Raw genomic sequence first — 25,274 nt, forward strand, 5'->3', positions numbered from 1 at the left:
TCTAGATGCAGAGAAAGCGTTCGACCGCATTGACTGGGTTTAATTAATTGCCACTATGAGGCATTTTGGTTTAGGTGAGAAGTTGATCTCTATGGTTCGCTTACTATATGACAATCCAACAGCTCAGGTTAATTGTGAAGGTTTTCTTTCTGATCCTTTTTCAATTCAAAGAGGTACCCGTCAAGGTTGCCCATTGTCTCCCCTCTTATTCTTACTAGCGATGGAACCTCTTGTTTCGCTTATTCGTCACTCGCCCCGGATTCAGGGTATACCGATACCGGAAGGAGTATCCAAATTATACTTATACGCTGATGATATCCTTCTTACGATTAAAGATATTTCCCGTTCCTTACCAAATTTGCTTAAAATCGTTAAACAGTTCTCTGTGATTTCTGGTTATAAAGTAAACTGGGACAAAAGTGAAGCTCTACCACTCTCTCCTTGTACCACAAAGGCTTCTACTGATGGCTATCCTTTTTGCTGGAAATCATCTCAATTAAAGTATCTTGGAATTCTGATCAATCGTGGATTGGAGAGAATGGTTTCAGATAACATCTCATCTCATAGCACAAATGGAAGTTGATTTTGCCATATGGTCTCTTTTGAGTTTCTTCATGTGGGGAAGAATACAGGCGATGAAAATTGTTACTTTGCCCCGATTTACTTATGTCTTGGGAATGCTCCCAATTGTTATACCTTTAGCCACACTTCATCGCATAGATTCTCGCATTCGATCCTTTGTCTGGGGAAATATGTGATCTCATTTGTCTGCTTCTAAACTAATAGCACGCCGCTTCCATTGTGGTCTAAGTCTACCATCGATAGAGCACTACTCTCTAGCTTTACACCTTTCACAGCTGCCTTACTTGCTCCCAGGTGCAACTGACTCTCCTCAATGGGTTACAATAGAACGCTCAATACTTTAATGTGAGGATGGTCTTAATTTTTTATACAATGTTCGTAAACCCAGGACTACTCCAGCGCATCCTGTGCTCAATGCCACATATCAAACATGGCAATGTGCACATCGTCTACTGCGCATTGCCCATCGTTTACATTCTAAAGCTCCCACCTAGAAGAATGAAAACATTCGTATTAATGGACAAGCACTTTCCTGGCCTGAATGGAGCTCAAGAGGAATCTTAATCTTAGATCAACTTATAGTAGGTGGTGAACTGAAATCTTTTGAGATTCTCTGTGAAGAATTTGATCTTCCTGTACATCAGGGTTCGAGATAGTTACAACTTCAACATTCTCTGAAGAGATGTCTTGGCCTTCCTCCTTGGACACTGCAAACTTTACCGATTTTGACTTTTCTTTGCACTTGGGGCCGACATAAAAGTGTCATGTCAGGTTCATATAGATCTCTGGTTAACCATTTATATTCACAGCCAGTTCCTGCTACTCTCCGTAATAAATGGCCGGAACGGCATCATATCACCATAGACGAAGATACCTGACCAGACATATTGGAAGCCCTAGATAAGGGCATTTGTGTAGCACAAATGAAGTTCTGTGTTTTTAAAACTTTACATTATTGGCATTGGACTCCCTTAAAGTTGCAACGAGCTGGATTATCATCGCATTCTAGGCGTTGGAGATGCTCTGGAGCTAATTGTGACCTCTTGCATAACATTTTTGAACGTCCTTTTATAAAACAATTTTGGCAGCAAATAGGAGCTACACTACTAGAAACTATTCCTCTTTCACTCCCTTTCACACCTGCCACTATTTTGCTACATGACTTTAGAAGTTGTCCTACTATTTCACGACCTCAAAGTCGACTCTTACACACTGCACTTACTACTGCTAAACTATGTGTTTTAAGATTGTGGCAATCACCTAGCCTTCAGTCCAAAGAGGACTGGATGGTTGCGATGATACAGACAGCATCCTATGAACAGGTGATTTATGGGATACAAGACCAAGAACAAATATTCCAGCAGGTGTGGACCCCCTTTCTTTGCTATTCCTGAAATTCTAATTCTCTTTCCTTTCCCTCCCTATATATAGCCTTTTCCCTTCTCCTTTTTCCCTCATTTTTTCCTCTTCCTTAATATATTACAGATGTATATTATTTTTCACATACTGATTTATATTTACTATATTGTTTTGTAACCTATGAAATTGTCTATCTATGATCTACAGTAAAAATGATGACACAAAAAACACAGCTCAGAACAGAACTGTAACTTTAAACCTAGCACCACTTCAGCTTGCTTTTCACATATGCTTTCGCTCTGTTCTGAGCTGTGTAACAAGAGGCCCCACTTCAATTGTGAAAAGCAACGAAGATAAGGAGCAGCCCTGCCCCGTACCCCGGGGAATTAAGCTGATGTTAGTCTGCCCATGTGGACACACAAGGTTATATACAGTAGGCAAGTAATCGTTTACCAATCCCAATGCTGTTGAAGACCTGGAAAAGGTAGTTTCAGTTCAGTATATCAAACGCCTTCTCTAAGTCCAGCACTAGGCAGGAGTATGGGAGCTGGGGGAGTGGGTTTAGTAATCCGGCCTATAATGTTAAGTTGTGTACGGATATTAAAAGAGGTGCTCCGTCTCGTGACAAATTCATTTTGGTCAGAGTGAATGAGTCCTGGGAGTATTTATTAATATCTATTCACTAGGATTTTACTTGAGATTTTGTAGCCCCAGCCCATTAGAACTAATGGCCCTGTAACTGAGGCGGGATTGAGTCAGGTTTTGGGATCGAGACCAGGAGGGCATCCTGGAGGGACTGCGGCAAGACACCAATTTAGAGGGCTTCTGCATACATCATGGACAAGCGGGGCGCAACCTGAGCCATGAAAGTTTTGTAAGAAGGCCCGGGTCGTCCTCTTGGCTGGGTCACATATGGCAGCTTTCATTTGCTGTTTGATAAGTGGGCTATTCACTTCTACCTGATGGTCTGCAGGTATGAGTCTGAGAGTGAAATCAGCTAAAAGGGGACCAGCAGAACCCTATGGTGGGTTTGTGGGCATTGCCCTATAAGTGCAAGTAGAAAGTGTGAAAGGTGGCCAGTATGGCCCCTTGGTTGTGTAATGTCAGGTCTGGTCAGAGCTGAAGGTATACAATGGGAGCTGCTTGAGTTGCCTGCCGTATGAGCCAAGCAAGAAGTTCGCCAGCCCTGTTGCCCTCCACATGAGCCCTCGTAGTGTATGTGGTGTAGTTCAAGAACTGCAGCTGCTCCATCAGCATGTTTGTCACGGGCAATCATTTGCTCAGCTATCCCTGTCACATTTGCTGCCAGGCCCTTTTCTATCTGTGACGGTGACTTTTCTACATCAGTAATATTTCGCTCAAGTTTTGTGCCTGCGGCCAGTATTGTACGAATAGAGGCCCCTCGTCACTAGTTTGAAGGATTCCCACTCCACAGCCCGCTACAAAGCCATACCCGGGTTCTCCTCAAAGTAATGGGAGATGTGATCTAAGAGTGTTGTTCTCCACCATCTCGCACTGGAGGTGCTTCATTGGGTTTGGGTAGAGTAACCTGCTCCAGAGGAAGTCCACTTTTTGGACATTGTGGTCTGAGAGCAATCTTTCAAGGAGAATGAGGGCAGCAATGCAGGTAGAGCAGACTATTTGGTCCACTCAAACATGTAGATCTTGAGAAACCTCTTTAGCTGGTGGATCTTGACCACTCTTCCTCCCAACCAAGCTCCGGGAAGACTCTCTCGTCCCTGGGCCAAACTAGATATTGACATATGGAAGCAGGTTCTGGAGCGCTCTAGGCCTAACTATGAAACCGACCCCGCTACAGCAGATGCCAAGTTTTCTTCCTGGATTGAAAACTCCCTAGATACTGTCCTCCCCAAAAAACCGTATCTGAAACCACGGAAAAAACTCACCTCCCCATGGTTCACACACGAGGTCAGCCTCCTAAAAAAAACTCTGCAATAAATCTGAAAGAGTGTGGAGGAAATATTTTGACCTGAACAGCAAAAAGGATTATAAACTGGCTATCCTCAACTACAAAAAAGCTATAAAAACTGCGCAAACTGCTTTCTTTAACGAAAAAATCAGTACTGCATATTGCTCGTCCAGAGAAACTTTTTTAATTGTAAAAAAAACCTCCTGAAAACCGCGGAGCCCATATGCACGAGTGATCTCTCGGACAATCATTGCAACGAGTTAGCCACCTATTTTGATCAAAAAATCCAAAACATCCTACACCAACTTCCCCCTCTCATTCCTGGGGACCTTCCGCACCTCTGCCTGACGCAGGCCCAGATCCCGAACACAGGACTAGATACGTTCACCCTCATTAGTGAGGATACTCTATCTCCTATCCTTCAATTCCTTAAGAGTGGCTCTCCGCGTGACCCAGCCCCAGTCAAGTACTTAAAACAGGTAACACCCACCATCCTTGCTTCGATGGTGAACTTGATCAATGCCTCACTAGCAGACGGAACAGTACCCCCGAGCTGGAAGAAGGCGGTGGTCAGAGCCTTACTCAAAAAACCTAACCTGGACTCTCGAAACCTGACTAACTTCAGGCCGATCTCTCTTCTCCCTTGCATTAGCAAGATGGCTGAAAAATTTATTAACGGCCAGCTGTCCAATTACCTGGAACTCAATGACCTGCTCAAACCTTCTCAAACAGGTTTTCGCCCGGGCCAGGGTACTGAAACCGCGATGGTGGCGGTTGTCGAAGAGGCTAGGAAGATCATTGATGCAGGAGGGTCAGTGGCAGTGATCCTCCTGGACCTTAGTGCGGTCTTCGACACCGTCAACCACCATATCCTGGCTCAGCGGCTCAGACACCTTGGTATCTCAGGGTCTGCCCTGTCTTGGCTAAAATCTTTTCTTCACTGTCGCTCCTTTCAGGTGGCGGAGGGTGACTACATCTCCAAAGAGACCCATACACGTTGCGGAGTGCCTCAGGGCTCTTCGTTGAGCCTGACGCTCTTCAACGTATACATGTCTCCTCTTGAAAAAATCGTCACCCCCCACGAAATTAAACTCCTGACATATGCGGATGACACCCAGCTGGTTGTCTCTCTCAGTCAGCAGGAAAATCCTAACATCAATTTGCACTCCTGTCTGGGGGATATAGTCAGCTGGATGGACAGGTCCCACTTGAAACTCAACAGTGACAAAACGGAGATACTGGTGATGGGCAATCACTCACTTCCGTCCGGAATCCTTGTGGCCCCTATGCATGGGCCTGCCTCCAACCCCCAAATCAGACATCAAAAGCCTGGGGATCTGGCTCGATCAAAACCTCACCTTGAACATCCAAGCAAGGAAAATGGCAGGAGTCTGCTTTGGTCTCTTACGCACCACTCGTAAGATTCTCCCGCTGCTCCCCTTTCAGTCAAGAAAGCTCCTTATACAGGGCCTCATCCTGTCCAGATTGGACTATGGAAATGCCCTGTATTTTGGAGCACCGAATAAAGTGACAACAAAGCTCCAGGTAGTGCAAAACGCTGCCGCCCGGATTCTTACTGACACCAAGAATCGTTGCTCGGCCAAACCGGCCATCAGAGCACTGCACTGGTTGCCCGTCTTGCAAAGAGTGCAATTCAAGGCCCTCTGCCTTACCCACAAAATCCTTCACGGAAAAGCCACCCCCCCCATCCTTAAGGACCTCATCGTTCCTTATACTACCTCCAGAAATCTACGATCCTCCAATACCCACCTAACCTTGCCACCCAGGATCAAGAAGTCGCGCTCTGGAGGCAGGCGCTTCTCTTACAACGCTTCTAAATTGTGGAACACGCTCCCTCCGGACCTCTGTGCCCAACCCAATCTCTTGCCTTTCCGGAAACTTCTAAAGACCTGGCTGTTCCCGTAACCTCCCTCTCGTGTGCTCGCCTGTTTTTTCTGTCAGCGCTGGGACGCTTGCGGGCAGCCATGCGCTTTAGAAATCTTTTAACATTTAACATTAGTAAACCGGAGCAGTCTATTTCTGTCGCCTCAAGACATTCGAAAGTGACAAATATGAGAGCCATCTCGAGAAGTTTGCAGCTATGTGGGGAGCTGGGGCATTGCGGCAGTGGGGGGAGAGGCGGGGGTCATATGTCTAAGTGTATATTTAGGACACAGTTAACATCCCTTCGAGGATCCTTGGTATAGCAGGCCAGTGTGATAGCCTGTGTGAGAGGTCAGAGATAAAGATAGGCTGGTCAGTGTTCGAGATGTATATGCTACCCAAAAGGACCTGGGTGCCATTCAGCGGTCCATCCACAAAGGCATATTGGCCGTCCCTTCAATAGCTGTGTTAAGTGCTTGAAAGGGAACTCCCGCCCACATCCAGAACAAGGCACCTCTTGTGTAAGCAGAAAAGTTGGTGGAGAAGGAGTCTCACCAGCCCTTCTGTAATTTATATGTGCTTCTTGAAGATAGATGATTTGCGCCCCCTGTTGCCTTATGTAGAAGACTATAGAATATTGCCTATGAGTTGTGTGCATTCCACTAACATTCCAGGATAGTAAGCGCAATGTGTATAAATGGCCATTGCTGTTGGGGGCTATCGGATGAGTCTGCCGAACCCCAGAGTAGTAGGAGATCTCCCGGCTGCCATCCAGCACCCGGGCCACCCATGGCAGGACCACACTGGGGTGTTCATCTTGGTTACTTCCATATGATGCTTACTGATGTGGACCAAGAAATATGGGGACCAAGTGAAGTAAGGCTGAGCAGCATTTTATGAGACAAAATAATCAGAAGACACCCTTGCTAAGACTAGATTGATCTGTGAACCTCCTGTCTTGCTATCTCCTGTGGATAGGAGAGTATTGGTTTCATTACCATGATGAAAATGATCAGGCAAAGGAGGGTGGAGAGCCACTCTTTACTTTGAAACCCGATTTTAATCCTTCTAAGCCTTAAAAAACAATCGCTATACAATCACATATTGTCACAACACAAAGTTCATCAAATACTCCATAAAGTAGTAATATAATTTTTACAAAAATATCTAATGATAATTGAAGAATACTCACTAGTTGTGATAAACTACTGAAATACTGCTTTACAGTCTCTTATTTGAAGGCATTATTTACTTTGTGCCATCAACCCAGCACAAGTAGTCTAAAACAAATACAAGAATAGCCGTCTCTTCCAACAATGGCACATTTTTCTCATCCTTTACTCTGAAATTTGTCTAACACCTGTTTTTATCTCGGTATAAGGGCATTCATCAGTAAGAGGTTCAATGATAAATCGAAGGAATACCTGATTGCAGACTAAGGGCCTGATTACGACTTTGACGGTGCAGGCTGCCACACCGCTATCGGCACCACCAAAGCTCACAGCTGTTCGCCTGCCTGCCAGATTATAAGTATTTTTGTAGTCTGCCAGGCGCTCCTTTGGCATTCCTGCAGCAGTGACTTTCAAAAAGGCATCGCAATGGGAACATCAAAGGTCGTTCCTGCACAACATGGACTGTTAAGTCCATTCCATGCATAAACAGGGGTGATGAAGACAGCAGGGCACCTCATTTGCCCACTGCATGTATCCCCAGAGGCACAAGTGGCCCTCGTAGGGCCCCCTCTGTTTCTTCCTGTCTAACTTTTCATGGCGGGCTCACCACTGTGAAAAGTGAGGCTGAGAGGAAACTCATAATATACTTGGCGGTGCTGCAGCAGCACTGCCATGCATATTGCGGCCTCTAGACCACCATGTCTCACTTTAAGTAGCTGCCTTTCCGGTTGTTTAGGCAAAAGTGAAATAAATGCTAATCTAGCAAACTATTCCTTAAACTATTCCTGAAACAATGACAGAATGGTTATGAGGATCTTGTAAATGGGATCTGGGTGGCAGTTTACATTTGCACACAAGGGTACACACAAATGCAATACTTCTCAAACAGAACATCTCCTTTGTGGCACATTATTTTTAAAGAAGCCATTCGATGTAGAGAAAAGCAGTTCGATTTACCCAGTTTGACATCACTATTAATCACCAACAGTGGCCATTGCTGAATGTTCCCTTATGTGATGGCTGCTTGGGTTTTGAGATCCATTGCAAAATTAGATTTATTTTCCACAAGTACACCCTTGATTTTATTTCAGATTTACATATCACACAGAGAATCTGGAGGATATTTCACTTAAGGTACCCTTATGCATCAAGCTTAATGTGGCTGTGAATTGAACTGGTTCTGCACTGCCAAAGTAGCTTCCAGTTACAAAATCATTCGTAGCTCATTGGAGTAAATAAACCTGCTCCTTAAGTGTATACAGTTTGCCAGTAGACTTTCACAGGATTTCTCATAAAAGCACAAGTCTTCCTGAAAGAAAGAAACCACACTGTCTGGTGCATCTGCGTACAGCAACCTACTTTTTAAGAACTCACTGTTGATTTCCACCTTACATTGTGACCTAAACAATGCTCCAACGAAACAAACATAATGTTAAAATGTTTAAAAGCTATGCTTCATTGTCCGTGGCTCTTCCTTTTGACCGAGCTGCTGCATTGTGAGATTAAAATGTCTTCAACTACTCTTGTTTCTCATTGCCATTTATTGTCACTTGAGTTTTGAATGTCCATGCAGTGTTAAGTTATGTGTACATATCACTTTTTCATTAGGGTCTGAAGAAGACAAAGGCCCTGGGATCCGACTTGATCCCAGGGAGCAGCTGACTGAGGGTATTTACAGATGTAACTCTTTGGGTGTATGGTGCTTGGTTCACTAATGAAATGTTCGAATCCATGGAATCCTTGAACCTTGGGTGACGTGCCTCTGTTAAATCCATTAATAAGGATTTGTTATAGAGTAATTTAATAGATTCATGCAATGACAAAGGTCTGTGAAGGTGCCATAATTTGCACTTATAAAAGTATAAATACTGAATTTGAAAAGATTTATATCAGTAACGCATAATTAATTTTGAAAAGTTGCATCCAGCAAATATCAAAAGGGTGATAAACACCAGTCCTTCAGGGCTCATATTTGACATTGTTAAAATACTAACACGTTCTCATGTTTCAAGGATTGACATACGCTCTCAGATTAATCTAATGTTTTGCTCTCTGTTCGAAAATGTTTTCATCCTCTACTTCAGTAATATAGATCTTATCTAATTTAGTGTATTAATTTGAATCATCTATCCTTCAAACTTGTTTATCCTTCACTCCATTTGACAGTACTACTCTCCTATGGATAATGTGAGATTGATCAGCAATGTCTTCATGTTTGCATTAAGACCATTCATTTTCCCTACACCATACTTATGATGTAATGTTAGTAATCACGGTAAATCTGTGTTTCTGGAACAATGACTACATATAGTTGAATGCTGGTCAAGGAATCGTTTTCATGTCATTGTTTACACAGACCTGTGAGGCAATTGAATATTACAACAACTATTGTTTACCTAAAAACTTTTAAGAAGTAAGCCATCTTATTGTGAAACAATAAGGCAGTATTAATGTCCTGCCTTGTATTGTTTGTACTGCTGTTGTCACTGTTTTCATAATCTCCTAATTTTTTCCAGACAAAGGGCCAGTCACCAGCCTCCTTCCATCCCAGGTTAATCATTCTCCAGTAATAAATCACCTCTTGCTGGGGAAAAAGATGAAAACCACGAACAGGTCAGCAAAGAACGCAATTGTTCAGATTCCTGGATTGAAATCCTCACCAGCCACTCATGAAGATATTAAAACCAAACTGAATTCTCCTTGGCGTACTCACATCAGAGTACATCGAAAAAACATTGCAAGAGCAAAAGGCCAATTAGGTTTTGGGGACACCATTGGGCTTATAGAAGAGCATGGTGAAGTTCTTAAACCCGAGTCTTCCAGTGCACAGGATGAAAATGTAAACACATCTAGTAGCCTGGAAAGGGATGACCGCGGCTCAGAAGACAGGACCAGTTTGAAAGCTGATGGACAGTCTCCAGAGCCTGTTTACATGGATACAAATGCCAACATAATTGAGGTTCAAAACAAGCTGGAAGCACTAGAACTAAACCAAAACGATGGTGAAGAAACCGAAGTTGCTAGCCTGCACTGCCAGAGGGATTCATCTGACTCACTTAGCACTTGTAGTGAAAGTGGAACATTAAGCAGGTCTCCAAAGGCAAATACTTTTAAGATGCAAGTTTTCAGCCCTTTCCCAAGTGTGAAACCGCTGAAGAAGTCTACTGCAGCAAGAAATTTAGGGATGTATGGACCTACTAATCGAACACCAACTGTAAACTTTCCACAGATGAGCAGAAGTTTCAGCAGCCCTGCCAATGGAGTGACTGTAACGAAGAAGCGATGACGTCCTCTCTGCACTTTATATTTCTAATGAAATGTTTTAGGTAATTTATCTAAATGCACATAAAAAAGTCATTGAGACAACCCTCTTGACCGGTGATTGTCCTCGATGTTCAAAGGGCCCTTGAGTTGATTCTTTGCGGGATTCATCATTATTTAAATTAAACTGTGGCACGAAAGTCACTTTGACAATAACAAGAGTACGGAGCACATAAATTACAAATGTTATGTGACAAAATCAGCATGATAGTTTACAGTATTGTTTAGTGATGTACGGAAAAGGAAGAATCTGTAAACAAATATTATTTTGTAACCATTATTTATTTCATTGTTACATTTCTTGCAACTCTGTTGTCCTTTGTTTCACTGGCATGCAAAGCATTAATGAAATCATATCTCAATCACTCTGTTTATACTGTGCACTAACTAGTTGATAGAAATCTTTAAACAAACACCTTCATCTGTACAGTTCAACCTCTGCTTGAACATTATAGCAGTACATAAATAATTGCTTTAAATTAGGATGGGATGTTTTGGGTAAGCTTTAACAAATCAGATTGTCCTTTCTAAACTCAGAGGCAGAACAGAGCTGTGGTTTGATCATAGCCAGAATAGTGTTATGATTGGATCATCGTTTTTCTAGTTTTCCATTTCCATTTGTATTTTCGACTTTGGAACAATTCAGAGGTGACTTTCTGTATTTGCCAAGTTCATTTGTGAATGAAAATATCTTTGCAGTGATCCTTTGCGTCATGCTACAATACAAAGATGTCAATTTGTTTGCAACAGATATCTAGCAATTTCAGTTGTAGGAACGGAAAAAAGAAGCACAGGTGAGTCATCTTCCCTGTTTGTTCAACTTAACTACTTCCTAAAGCTGAAGGAATGTCTGGTGCCTCAAAGGAAGGCACAAGAACAAAGCTTGCACAGGAAAAGTTAAAGCTGTGCAAGCCAGGGTGTTTGCACACTACAGGCTACCCTATACACTCACAGTTCAGTTTTCTCTTCCTTTTGATGACATCACACAGGCTTTACAACTGAAAGTTCTGTGTTCGAATTATTACTAATCCTCTTTGAGACCGTACCCTGGTTTTCTCTTACTGCTGCCCGGCCTAGGCAGTGGCATTTGTGGTAAGCCATATTTTCTGAAGCGAACTCCCTCATGTTGCGCTTGGATTGCATGGGTGCTGAGTGCACCCTGGCTGTATTGCCTACCTGCTACACTCTTACAAAGTGTTTAAGAAATTGCTTCACCTGTGCTTTTTAATTAACATCAGTGGAACATTCTGGAGATTCTAACTAGGAAGCTGAGGATGCCTTCTATTCAGATGAATGGTGTGGAGCACTTTACTCTCCCATTGACAGAAGACTTGTTCTTGCAAAACAGTTTCTCTCAACCACAAGTGAAGGTTTTTTTGATTTACTGGTTGTAGTGGTGGCAATCCTAAAATATGTCATAACTGTGTTACTAGATTGCGTTTCAAAGTGTCTGTGCGGCCCTTATTCCCCAGTGCCTCTATGGAAACGCAATTATGGCCTATGTCTAGTGATCCTGCTGGTATCCAGTTGCTTACTCTCTCTGATATTCTTCCTGACAGAGTCATTTTGAAGCTTATTTGTGACTTAAATGGACGTGCATGCCCCACATGCTTGCTGGCTCTACTGTCTACTGTTCTAGTCTGACTACTGAGGTTACACCAGAGAGGTCCCAGAAGCCGATCACTTGGAGTTCCTGTCTGAAGGCAAGACCCATCCCATTCTTTTACAAATCAGTCCATACAAAACATCAATGTAGACATGAACCCTAATTAAAACTTCTGAAAGTTCCTTGAAGACACAGATCATACATTTCCACCATGTAACTTTTCTTCAAATTCTCACTTCATCTCAGAAGATGGTGTGTGGCTGATGTGAGAAAAGATGTTTAATCTAACTATTCAGATCACAATGAATAGATGATCAGATCGTTTTGCACTGACCATAAATATAAACTATTTAGTAGATTTTTTCTTGGATGGGTTGGACTCTCCTGCTCTTGGGTTTTTGCTGGTACCAGGAGGCAGGTGAATTACACTCAATGGTGTACAGGCTCCTTTGTCTAGCGGTTCATTGATTTTGACAAACCAGAATTAAGGGAATAACTTCAAACAGATCTCCTGTCCATTAGCTTTCTTTAACACTTTCCGAGGTCCGTGATTTAAGTAGAGTCCTGACAAACACACCAAAAACGACTGGGGTCAGCTGCAACTCTCATTCACAATATTTTTCAATTGGAGGCTCTGTTGAATTTTCCCTCATGTTCAGAAGTGGCACAAGTTGCAGAATTTAACCTGGTCCTTTCATTGTTGTTTTTTTATGAGCCTTGACATCTAACTAAGTCTGGAGATTGTAATCCCATATGTTCTAATCCATTATTCAAGTTTTAAAAGTCTTTTTGAGCACTCTTTATGTTAAGTGATGCCTTACACGTTGCCTGCACAGGACCCCAACATTAGATTCCCAGGTTGTTTGTCACCTCTTGTGGCCTTCCCCCCAGGAAAACTGACTTCAAAAGTATGAATTGCCTTTTGGTAATACCTTCCATCATGTAATGCACAAGGTTTCCTGCCTGTCTCGTAGGTATGGGATTCATGCACATGCAGTGAAGGCAGGGTAGCTTCGGTCTATATTAGCGCTCCTAAGTCATCTGCAGAGTAGTCTTGTATGCTGTGCCTTATTTGGTATGTAAAGATTTTTCCATGGAAATAAATTCCTGAGCTGATGATGAATTTGTTGATCTCTGTTAACAAACTTGTTTAGTAACATTGTACTGGTTAACACGTTTGCTTGTCTCGCTTCCCCTCCCCCCCACCACTTGAAAATATATTCACATGTTCTATTAGTCAGAAGAAAGTTGGGGTGGACTGGACAAATTAACTATAGGTTATGCACTATAGAAACGCCTGTACTGTAGCCATAGTTCTACCACTCCTGCCTTCAGACAAACATCCCCCGCATTCTGCTATTCGTCTCTTGCCTTGCATGTAGATAGAGAGGAACCCACAAGTGTGGGATATAGCAAGGTCTGTGGTATGTATTTTCTCAGCTCACATTTAAGCTATGTTCGGGTGCCATTCCCTGTGACTTGGGACATCCCATACAGTAAAAGAGTTAGCATGGTGAGTAATGTGTATTAAATTCAATCTCCGTGATGTGCAATGGAAAAAAACGTCCTTCAGAATTGGATCCTTCTCAAACTCAGAAACCTGTTATATTGCTCAGTGCTGCGGAGGTCTTACAGATTGGGCTCTATTCTTCAGACCTCCAAAGAATGCAGTAATATTTTGTATATTCAACAAGCCCATGTGATCACAGAAAGAACTGAGAAATTCTTGTGCAGTTTTCACTTGTGAAAGGTTTCCCCTTTCTCATTGTCCACAGCTTTCAAATACACTTATCCAACAGTACTAGACTGTCTTCTTCAATGGTACAGTTCTATAGATCTAAGAGCAACATGGTCAAATATTTTCTCTACATATATTCATAAGTAAGACATTGCCATTGTGTTTTATATTTGCCTTAACAACCATCAGGCTTCACTGCTTGTAGTAAAGACAGATGACCAAGTTTGAGTGCTATGAGCTCGCCCTCATGGCTGCTGAGCATGGCCCTCTTTGATGCCCGGGATTCCATTAGAGATCGTATTTTGAGAAAGGGATGTTTTGAAGAATGGAAGATAAAAATCAGAGTGTTGGGGTATTTCCTTTAAATTAAGAGAAATCTCAAAACTGAGCAAAAATACATTTTGAGGAAAGGAATAGAAATCATGGAAAACATTATTGATCAATAAAAACACTTTTTATTAAGAGAAGAGTAAAATTATGTTTTTGGACGAAAGGCTTTCATTTAGGATGGTTGATTTGTTTTCTTCTTAGCAACTACTGAGATTTAACATCATGTGAAGAAAACCTCTAACAATGATTGTTATTCTCCATTGCCTAAACTACCCCTCTCTGTCACCACAACCTATATCCACTGTGGTACTCTGGGCCTAGGCATAACACTGTTTTTTTAAAACTATTTACATTCCTTTTGAAGCATCTTCAAGATTTCACTTTTCCCCCGGGAGGCATTAGATGTAGTTCCTCTTAGTCAGCACTCATTTGTAAAAGAGTCATCCAATAGAAAATATGAATGCTGAAAGGCCCTCCCCATATTATGTACATTAATTTAAGAAACCTACTAGAATACATGGATTCATGCCTAAAAAAAATAAAAGAATAAAGCTTTCAAGACAGAAAAACGTGCATCAAATTTAAATGTAGAAAATACAGACCAGCTAAAAGAAAAAATCTAAATCTTTTAATGTCAGCTGACCGTGCAGGGCATTCTGTGACTTTGTCACATAAGCAGATCTTCTTAAAGGAGCTGAGGTTGTCTCAATGAAGACTGGGCCATAGAAATCATAAACTGGAGATTCTGAGAAGAATATATATTATAGGTAGGTATTGTCACCAGCTGTGCAGTGTAAATATTCACTGAAGGGCGTATGCCAATGCAAATTTGAAAATCTGAATCAGATTTTTGTCATTTCAATTTTAAAATGATAATCAAAAAATGTAATCCTTTGGGCTTGTTCAGTTATCTTTGTGGAAAAAAGAACAGTTTAATTGAGAGAGGATCACTAGATTTATAATACGTACTGAGTTGTAATTTATGATCTCGTAGTCCTATTTCATTCTTACTGCAGTTAACACAGTGGCAGCTCAGCATGGGTATTCTTTTATATATAGAACCATTAGAAAATAATCAAGATTGGTCCAAATTAGAAGAACAAGTGTTCTACATACAGATTTCCATTTATATTTTTGCAGCATTTAATTTGGACACCCAATGGAAAATATCTTAAAAGTCCTCTAAATTAACTTAAAATGTTTAAATTAGGTACTTTTCTAGAAGTCATCAGGTGTTCCATTCATCCATGTATTATAGTTGTTCAAGTGTGTATCAATGTATTGTTTGTTTTTAACAGACAGTTCTGTTAATCCTTGAAATACCCTAATATTTCTGAAAACACACATCAGTTCAACTTCTGTGATAACAAGAGACCATACAACAGGATGTTCCATTGCAAAATATTTAATTGTTCTTCTTAATGAATCCAAGTCCACTATGCACTTTTATGTCTGACAATGTTTCTGTATTGTTTATTTATCCCTAAATTGTAGAAAGCTCAAAATATTTCTATACCCACTTAAAGTATCCAAACACTGAGCTACTTCTGACTGGATGGAGTTCCCACATCATAGCCATGCAACCGTCTTTTGTGAGTTCAAAGGTTATCTTGGAAAAAATACTTAAGGCTGTGTGTAATTAGTTGTCCTAAGGTTTGGTTAACACCAATGGGATTATGGTGGGTGCATTGGACTTCAGCAGCGAGTGATATTCAAACACTGTGGTTCAGATTGAACCAGCTATTTAATCCGTAGGTTGCAGTAGAAAAAGATGAACACCATTATCATGTTGCCCTTAGGCATGAACTTTAGGAGCATGTTTGATTTATGGAAAGGGATCTTCCAACAGAATAATAATGTTTTGGAGTGCGAGCATCATTACATTATTGGTGATCTACAATTGGTATGCTTTTGCACAGTAACTCTATGAAGCATCCAAATCAATTCGAGTCCTATCCAGGTGCTCTTATTGCAAAAACATCTTTATCCTTATGTAGTGCAGAAAAGAAAGGTTTTCATTTGCATGCTTTCCAAACATTTAACAGGAATAAGATTTCTTTCAAAATTAAATTCTGACTTATACTTAAAGGGATTATGGCTAGTACATTGAGAGTTATTAATCCATTTTATCTGCTGCCGAAAACATCATCTTGGGTTGTACAAGCAACACTTAGAGATGTACAGCATGTTGTATCTCATATGTACAGGGCGCCAGTCATTGGGACTATTTGCAGTCTTGTGTGTTAATGTGATGTATCCGTTGTCCACACAAAAAACTGTTTTGAGTTTCTGCCTTGATTTTGTTCAGCAAGCAAGTACTAGTATATCACCCAACTTAATAGCTTTGACCGTGTACAAATATGTTTTCTTTCTTCAGTCCTCTTAAAACACATTTCAGTTTTTTTACATACTGGTTCTAAATGGAATCCAAAAGGCCCTCTTTAGTGTAGGAAGTACATCCATTAAAAGTGCTGCCAGAATAAAAGAAAGTTACAGTTATGCATGTTTTATTTTGCATCTTGCTGTTTTTGTTTTACGGAAAATGTTACCTACAGTAGTTTTCCAATAAAAAACAAATATTGGATATGACTAAATGAATGTTCAAAGCCACTCTTCCGGACTTTAATTTCCTTGTCAAAAGTATTATTTAAAACATATCTATCCACTGGATCTACATGAAACTGCCTAGTGAGTCAAGTGCTGTCTTATTGAATGTGATATGTTCTGCATATTGTCTGTCATTTTAAAGTGCCAACAATGCATGGTTGCCTTGGGAAAGTGCTAATGTGAGACGTAAAACTGAACTTGCTAGAATGACCTGCGCATGTCCTGAAGCTCAGGTGCATCCAATGAGGAGCTCTCGGTTTCTCTAGTACACCTATTTCAGTAATAAAGTATTTAAAGATTACATGCAGGTTTTATTTTTATTTGAAATGTGCTCGGAAAATCTTAAGTGTCTTTTCTCCAGCATGCTGTCTTCTCAAGGTTTGCAGGCTGATGCCATGTTCCTGCAATAACTAAAGACATGTTGTGATACACCATACAAATGTAAAGTCACCTTTTAAAGTCTCTATCTTTTTCTGAACTGTAAGCCTAATAATTAAACAACCTTCCCCTAGTGCTGGTGCACTTGATTCTATAAAACATTACTGATGAACCAATGTTACAAGTGAATATTATATATCTGCTAGCATGCTGTTTGCATACAATATACATTATAGAAAAAGGGTAAGAGGCACAGAGGCGAAGTGTTACCTAAAAGTAATTATCAGACTTGCGGAGGTCAGAAGCTAATCTGTTAATGTTTGCAGAACTTGTAGACTAACCAACAGTTGTTGCTTTGCAGATACTTGGTAGAGGAATATTGCATACTTGTCTGTTGCTGCTGCTATTGCAATATATTTATCCACAATATATATTATCCGCTATAGTGTGGTCTGCAAGAAGCATCCTCTTTTCTCTCTCTTGCTGAAATGCTAGAAGCCTAAAATATTTTTTGGGGCTGTGTGCAGCTGGGGTGGAGGGGTTTGACTGCCTAAAGCAGTGTTGGTTGAAAGCCATGCACATTGAGGAGGCTATGATGGGTGTGGCAGGGTTGGGCTGTAAGTCCTCGCTGGATGCAAAACCCTGCTGCCAGCTCCTGACGCAGCAGGAGTAGTGGCTATAGGTTGCCCAAGGGACTTTGGTGTATGCGCAAGTGGGAATATGATTTAAAAAAAAAAACAAATTTACTAATAAAAACCAAAGAATAAAGTAACATTATAGTGAGTTATTGTAATAAGATATTTGCTTATGCTTGAACAAGACCGAAATTCCCAGCAAAACAAAAAAGGTTAAAGTGATGTAAGTAGGTGTTGAAATTACATAGAAACTAACATTTATAAAGCAAACTAATATTTATTGAGCTAACTAGAAGTATAAATTGCACCCCCACGGAGCGCTGCTTATGACCTCACAATTATATCACTCATGATATGTTTTTAAATTACATTATTGGTGGTATTGCTGATGACATCTTAAATGACCTCATTACTAACCTCATCCATTCTTCTTTGACAGTGTCCTATAGCGTTTGTGTACTCAAAATAATTCAACACACCACACCTGTTTTCAATTTTCTATCACCAGTCATGTGATAATGACCATATCATTTGACCACATTCTGGACAAATTGCATATCTATAAAGTCACCCACATTTGGTGGATACTACTCTCTTTTTACTGGTATTCTCTTACTTAGCAATCAAAGACTTTAATGGGGTCACTCCCTCTTTAAACCGTGAACACCCTCCAAAAAATAGTTTGTACAGTTTTCACCTTAACAGGATTAGCCTCTTAAATGTTTCACATAGCCCGCAATTATAAGTCAAGAGGTTGATAGATATGCATTTGCCAATGAAAAGACAGTTTTGCCCGACCCTGTGGACAACCCTTCATAGTTTGGTAAAATACATTACGAACATTCCTACGATGAGCAGAAGGGCATACTGCCTTAGAGCTATGCTTACAACCCCAGAGTGAGAATAAACCACACTACATTCTACATTATTCAACAGAACAGCAGTGCTTCAAAATCTTCACCGAAGTTCTGGAAATAGATATCCACACCTTATAAATCTCCTTGTCACATAGGATATGTCGATAACACCACACCGTATTACATCTATTTAACATGGCCATGTGCCCAGATGTTCATGGTGGATACTCTATTGTCAACAAAAGCAGTGCCTTTCTCACATATTTTTTGCAACAGTCTTTGGCTTCAAGTCACAAGCTACTTCGAAGATACCTCTGCAACATGCATCAGGTGTGCGCGGCCTTTACCTTGTTTAACATGGAGAACAACTCGTACCCAAAACTTTAGTGATCTGTAAACTGTGTAACACATAACTCCCAACATGCACAACCCATTTGCCTCCAGGTGTTATCAGTGATGTCATCAGTGATATCATCAATGATGTACTTTGAGATGTCATTGGTCATGTAATATATGAGGTCATAAACTGTGTGGCATAAGAGTAGGTTATAGTTTGCTCAGTGAACTATAACTGGAGAATTTCAATGTTGTTTTGGTTTTTAAATGTCAATTTGTATCTTATTAGAGCACTCAACTCCTACATCACTTTAACACCCATACACACAAAACTGCTTGTGAAGTCCTCTGGCCCAAGAGAGGTGGAGTGCCCAGCCGGATGAGCCCACCGGCAGAATGATACAAAATAGCTACTTTCTTGAAGAAACGAGAAGTGTTTCATGGCCGAAACATGTCTTGTTTTCTAGTAAAGCCAGCTACATGCTATTACAGAGTGAGCGTCTTTATCATTACTGATGCCTCCCTATGGGCCCCTGCTCTCAAACAGAGTCTCATAACTCCACTGCTGGAAATGCATCTTTACCCATAACTAGAGGACTTAGCTAGAGACTAATATACAGAAGATGCCCCTGTAAGTCTACTCTTGGTTTATGAAGCTCTTCACAGCCGGGATTTCTACATCAGACGTCCCACTTTGACTGCAACAACTGCTGCAGGATGGTTGGTGATTCCAAACACCTTCAGCACTCCTGGAAGATTCAATCACTGTGGTACCTCTTGTGAATCTCAAAATGATAGTTACCACTTACCTGGCCTTTCGATGTGAGCCCCACTTCCACTCCTGCGGAAAGTTTTTGATTACATGTAGACATTCCAACTGATATTTTCGATCTGAATAATCAGGAGTAGCTCCCATTTATTGCAAGCTTATTATGCATCCATAAAAATATGCCTGCTAGAACCACATTTTTTCATAAGCATCATACCAAGAAAAAAAATATGGAAGGCGATAGTTTCTGACAGAGGCAAATAAAGCAGACGGTGCAGATTGAAGTCATTTCAAATAGAGTTATTTTCCATAGCAAAGGCACATGTAGGTCGGAAACTTCCATTTCATAATGGAATCTTGTGCAGCGGGTGAAAAACACCCACAGCACAAAATTCCATTGTGAAATGAAAGTTTGTAAACAAACAGTTTTTAAACATCCCTGCACCATGTGGCAGGCACCATGAGGTGCCTGCCACACGGTGAAGGGATGTTGGGGGTAAGGGCACTATGCATAGGCCATGGAGGGATGGGAGCCCTGCTAGAGGCCCACAAAAACAATTTCTGACAGCAGTTCCATGTCAGAAATGCAGACAAAGTGTCATCATAATCCCGATGGCGGAAACGCCATCCTTAAGGGATTATGATGCCTTACCAACTGACCGTATGGCTCCTTCAGCCCGTCTGAACCATGTTGGATTTCCCCGCAGGTTTAAATTCCGACTGCCTTCATCCTAATATGGCGTTCGGACTTTAAACCTACCATGTCGGGCAGAAAGCCTCCAACCACTGGTTGTTCCTTACCTGGTATGGGGACCTTTGGGGGTTAAGTTGTAATTTTTGCATTTGGATATCCTTTAGGTCTATGCTCTCCTTCCTAATAAACAAGAAAGTACCTATATGGAACTGCTAAACCATATAAAACAACAAACAAACAACTATCACACCCAAAATATAATAATTGACTTTGAACAAGCTATGATTCATTCTATCCTTAAAATATATTCCCACACAGCCATACAAGGCTGCTTCTATCATTTTAACTAAAGTGTATGGCGTCACCTACAGAAATCTGCACTAAGTCCCTGATTACAAGTACGGCGGTCCCAATACTGCTGTACCTGAGGTAGGGAAAGCAGCAAGAAATGGAAGCGGTGCCGATGCCGCCACTGCCATGCCTATTCCGGCCTGCCTTTCCGCTGAACTTTTCATGCAGGGGCTCCACCATAAAAAGGTCAGCGGAAAGGCAGGTTAGGGGCCCCAAACAAAGGTCCCAGGTGTTGTAACCCATTCTGTATTGTGGCTGATGGCACATGTTGTGCCCCCCTTTGCCTTCTCTTTCATGCATGCGCTGTGTGCCATGCATCACATGGGGCATGGCAAGAATGCACAAATGATAGTGCAGGCTCTGCAGTGCAGCGGCATTGCCTTCAGGCTCACTCTGCGAGCCAAAGCATACCACTGCCGCAAGAATGCTGCTGGCCCTGTGGTAAACTCAAAATGCTGCCAATAGCCTATTTGCCTTTGAGGTTAAAGAAATTATCGTACTAGCGTACGTCCCTGGCACAGAAGTAGCCAACTACTACAACATCGTAATAGAAAGCCCCTATTATCAAAGAAATTAACCAAAACTTACTCCCCTAATCGACTACTTCTAGGACACATGGGTTGGCAGACTGCATAGGTCAGAACACATACAACAAACAAAATTCCAGATAGCATGATGGAATGTCTATGACAGTGCTAATTTGCAAAAATAAAAAGTGCCAGAGCTCTCGTCAGGTGACCACTGCAGCATGCAACACACATTGCCCCTGCCAGGCTGCCAATGATAGTATCAACACAACTAGTAACCATCATACTCTTACAAGTGTGACAGTTTGGAATATTCCAGGACCCCAAAGCGATAAGAATGGCTGGGGTGACAGATAATAGTAATTTTTAATGTATATTGAATTAATAATTAACTGTTATTGTGGTCATCTCTAAATTAGCCAGACAGTGCCACCTTGTGGCAGACTCACAATTGCCGGTGTTGACAATTAAGTGCCGGCTCCGAGCACTGGAAACCACAAGCTCAAATTAAGCACTGGCCTATGACAGCACCTTGTCACAGGAAGCAAAAACAAACAATGCAATAGAAGGATGCCATAATGCCTTCCATTCAACACTAGATGCAACTCGCCCGACAGTATACAAATTAATAGAACCTTAAAGAAGAAAGCTACCAAGAAGTTAGAATAGGACAACCAGTTACCGAAATTTGCCCTTAACTAAATAAACGAAAGAAATGTATGAGATGCTGCAAAGTAAACATATTTATAAATAACAAAGAACTAGACTACTTAGAAGTAATAGCCAAATCTATCCTATAAAACACATATACACCTACCACAAACCTCAGAAACTACAATATAGTACACCACAAAAATTAAATATATTTTTAAAATACTAATAAAATATTACTATATCAGTGACTAAATGATAAAAAAGACATTACTCACTGATATAATAAAATAAAATATTAATACTAGCATTTAAAAAACAATTTATGAAACAATATATACAAACAAAACGAACAAACTAGTTATACTGAATTAAATACATACAGCACGTATAAACAAAACAGCATATTAAATACATCAGCATAACATTATTTAAAGCATATCACATTTCCTACCCGTAGTAAAAATATGAATTAAACTTACGATTTTGTAGCCGCAGATCTGTCTAAATTTACGTAGGGAAAATTAGTAATCTACCAAAAATGGCTAAAAACTATATCCAAAACCTAAAAAAATAATGCAAAAACAAGGAAAGACACACGCAATCCCTCAAAGCAATCCACAGTCTGTAGGTTACATTAAAAAGCCCCAAAAAGATTTTTTAAAAGATATGCTTCAGGAAACGCGAAAAAACAAGGAAATCTATTGGTTTATAATAAACCAATTCAGATTTCCTTAAAAAAACAGAATGTCCAACTTCCCATAGAAACAGCTCAGAAACCTGTAACAAATAAATAAAACACTCTCCCATACAAAACACTGCATTCCCAAATTAATACATGCAGTGAAACAATACAAACATATTTACCAACACATATATTTAAACATAAGTTAAACAATAATAAACAAACTTACCATACAAAAAAAATGATAAAACACAATACAAAAAGAATTACAGACAAAATAAAACACACAAAAAAGTTATAAACACAAACATCTTTTAACCCCTTAGGTGCCATGGATGTAATGGTTACGACCTCTGCAGTTGTTCTGCTGTGGTTAAGGAGCGCTGCCCTGGGGGCACCATGTTTTCATGTGCTTCATCCCCCCGGGGCTAGATCAGCCATTTTACTCGGCCGATCTGCCCCTGGGGGCGTCGAATCCCACTAGGCACCAGGCATTTATTTAAGATATATTTAAGGGAGCGACCCCTTGGGCAAGGGTCGCTGCCCTGGGGGGGGAACATGTTTTCATGTGTTTCGGCCCCCCTTGGGCAAGATCAGCAGTTTTTTCAGCCGATCCACCCCCGGGGGTTTGAAACCCACTATGGGATTTATTTAAATATATTTATAAGGAGCAACCCCTTGGATGATTTCCTGGGTTTCAGTCCCCACTGGGGCTAGATCCCGGAGGGGTTAATACTCACTAGAAGTCAGGGATTTTGTGCATTATGTTTAGGGGGAGCTACAGAGAAAATTGTATGGGAACTTGGTAGAGGACTTTTTAACAAAGGTCACCATTTAGATGTTGATAACTTTTACACTGGTGTGCCATTGTTCAGGGAATTGTTCATAGTGGACGTTGTTGCTTGTGGAACAATCAGCTCCAACTGTAAAGGTTACCCAAAAGAGCTGGTTTGTAAAAAAACACTTGTGACGGGACAGTGCCGTGCCTTGCATAGTGATGAACTTCTAGCTCTAAAATGTTATGACAGGAGAGATGTCTTTATGCTGACAACCATCCATGATAAAAGTACTTCACCTCCGACTGTTCAGGGTCAGGTCACTGAAGTGTGCAAACCTGTGTGCATTTTAGACTACAATAGGCACATAGGTGGTGTAGATCAAGTAGATCAGAGGCGCTGGAACCTTACACTGCTGTCCATAAGGCGTACAATTGGTAAAAGAAGTTGGCTATCCATTTATGCCACTTAGAAAGCTACAATACCTTTGTTGTATTTAAGGATTGGTCTCCAGAGTCAAAAATGACGTTTGTTCAGTTTCAGCAGTCTCTGATAGGCAGCCTTGTTTTAGTGGAACAGGCATGAGTTCCTATTGAAGCAGTGGTGGAGGATGTGGCTAGTTTGAAAGATCGCCATTCTCCTGATCACCTTCCTCCCACGGCCAAAAAAGACTTTCCCGCTAAGAAATGAGTTTGTGCCCAAAGAGGTGTGCAGGAGCAGCGTTGTAAGTACTGCCCCTATTGTCATTCTAATCCTGGGTTGTGTGTGCCCAAATGTTTTAAATTTTACCACACACAACAGAGTTTTTAGTTGCAACCGTGAGCGTAAAAGTAAACTGACTGGTCTGTATAGTTTTATATTTTTTGTTCAGATTTCATGGTTGGCATAAGTGTGATGTATTTAGTTCGAGCTGTTGTGTTTGTAGTTAGTTTTGTATCTATTGCCAATTGGCTTGTGTTTTCTTTCCTGCATAAACAATGTGATGGCAGTGTGCATGGACTGGTGCCTGTCTGGTGGTGTGCGTGTGGCTGGTGGTGTGCGTCGACTAGCGCGTGGCTGGTGGTGTGTGTGGACTGGCACTTGGCTGGTGGTGTGTGTGGACTGGCGCTTGGCAGGCAGTGTGAGTGGACTGGCAGTTTGCTGGCGGTGTGTGTGGACGGGTGCTTGTCTGGCAGTGTGCTTGAAGTAGCGTTTGGCTGTTGGTGTGGGTTGACTAGCACTTGGTTGATGGTGTGTGTGGACTGGCGCTTGGCTGGCAGTGTGTGTGGACTGGCACTTGACTGGTGGTGTGTGAGTAGTGACATGCTGCTAGTCACTACACACACTGCTAGCCAAATGCCAGTCCACACACTCCATCAGCCAGGAGTGGTTGCTGTGTCAGGCATGTGCAAAAAGGACAATTGATGGACATAGTGCTGCACAAAGTCCAGCATTCACCCCAGTACTGAGATCTGGGCCTACATCCATTGTTTTTGTGCTCAGTCTTGACTCTGTTTCCCATGGGAACAGTCCATCCCGAACTGCTAGGCCAGGTCCTCTTGGACTGAAAACAAGCAACCTGGGACCGGTTTCAGGGTATCAACCCTCATCAGCCAGTCCAGCTTGACTCCAGTGGCACGGAGAGCTCTGGACCCACATCTGGGTATACCCGTCCCACTCTGGGTGACATGCAAAAAAAGCAATTGATGGACAGAATGCTACACAATGGCAAACATTCATCCCAGTGCAGAGATCTGGGCCTAAATCCATCGTTTTTGTGATCCCCATACCACTGGATTCAAGCTAGTCTAGCTGATGAGGTGATAAAATATAGTGTGCTGCTCCTAAGTGGGAAGCTAGGTCTAGTAGGTGGAGGGGAGTGCTCCTTTTAGGAGCAAGGGCCCTCACACAACCCGTTCATCATCATCGGGCAACTCCATATTGGGCATTCGCTGCAATGCCCAACTGGCCTCTTAAGGGTGCTCATTTCCAGAGATCTTTTCTTTTTCGCCGATGTATATTGCATGGAAGAGTGGTGAAATGTGAGTAGAATTGGTGGAAAGAAAAGTGTGTTAAAATTGGCCAAAGGGATCCAGACAGGAAATGA

General features: G+C 41.4%; 1 protein-coding gene across 3 annotated transcripts in view; it reads left to right on the top strand.

Moving 5' to 3' along the window:
- TBC1D30 (TBC1 domain family member 30) overlaps positions 1-12,977 on the top strand; it is a 374,894-nt gene extending 361,917 nt beyond the window's left edge. For 2 of the 3 annotated variants that reach the window (XM_078676239.1, XM_078676248.1), the window contains exons 13-14: positions 8,536-8,595; positions 9,444-12,977. In XM_078676239.1, coding sequence (XP_078532365.1) covers positions 8,536-8,595; positions 9,444-10,213 — 830 coding nt within the window. In that variant the 3' untranslated portion in view covers positions 10,214-12,977. The remainder of the gene's footprint in view (positions 1-8,535; positions 8,596-9,443) is intronic. The other variant, XM_078676257.1, reaches the window with a different exon arrangement.
- The last annotated feature ends 12,297 nt before the right edge of the window (positions 12,978-25,274 follow it).

This window comes from Lissotriton helveticus, chromosome 1_1, assembly GCF_964261635.1.
Source record: "Lissotriton helveticus chromosome 1_1, aLisHel1.1, whole genome shotgun sequence".
Lineage (NCBI taxonomy): Eukaryota > Metazoa > Chordata > Amphibia > Caudata > Salamandridae > Lissotriton > Lissotriton helveticus.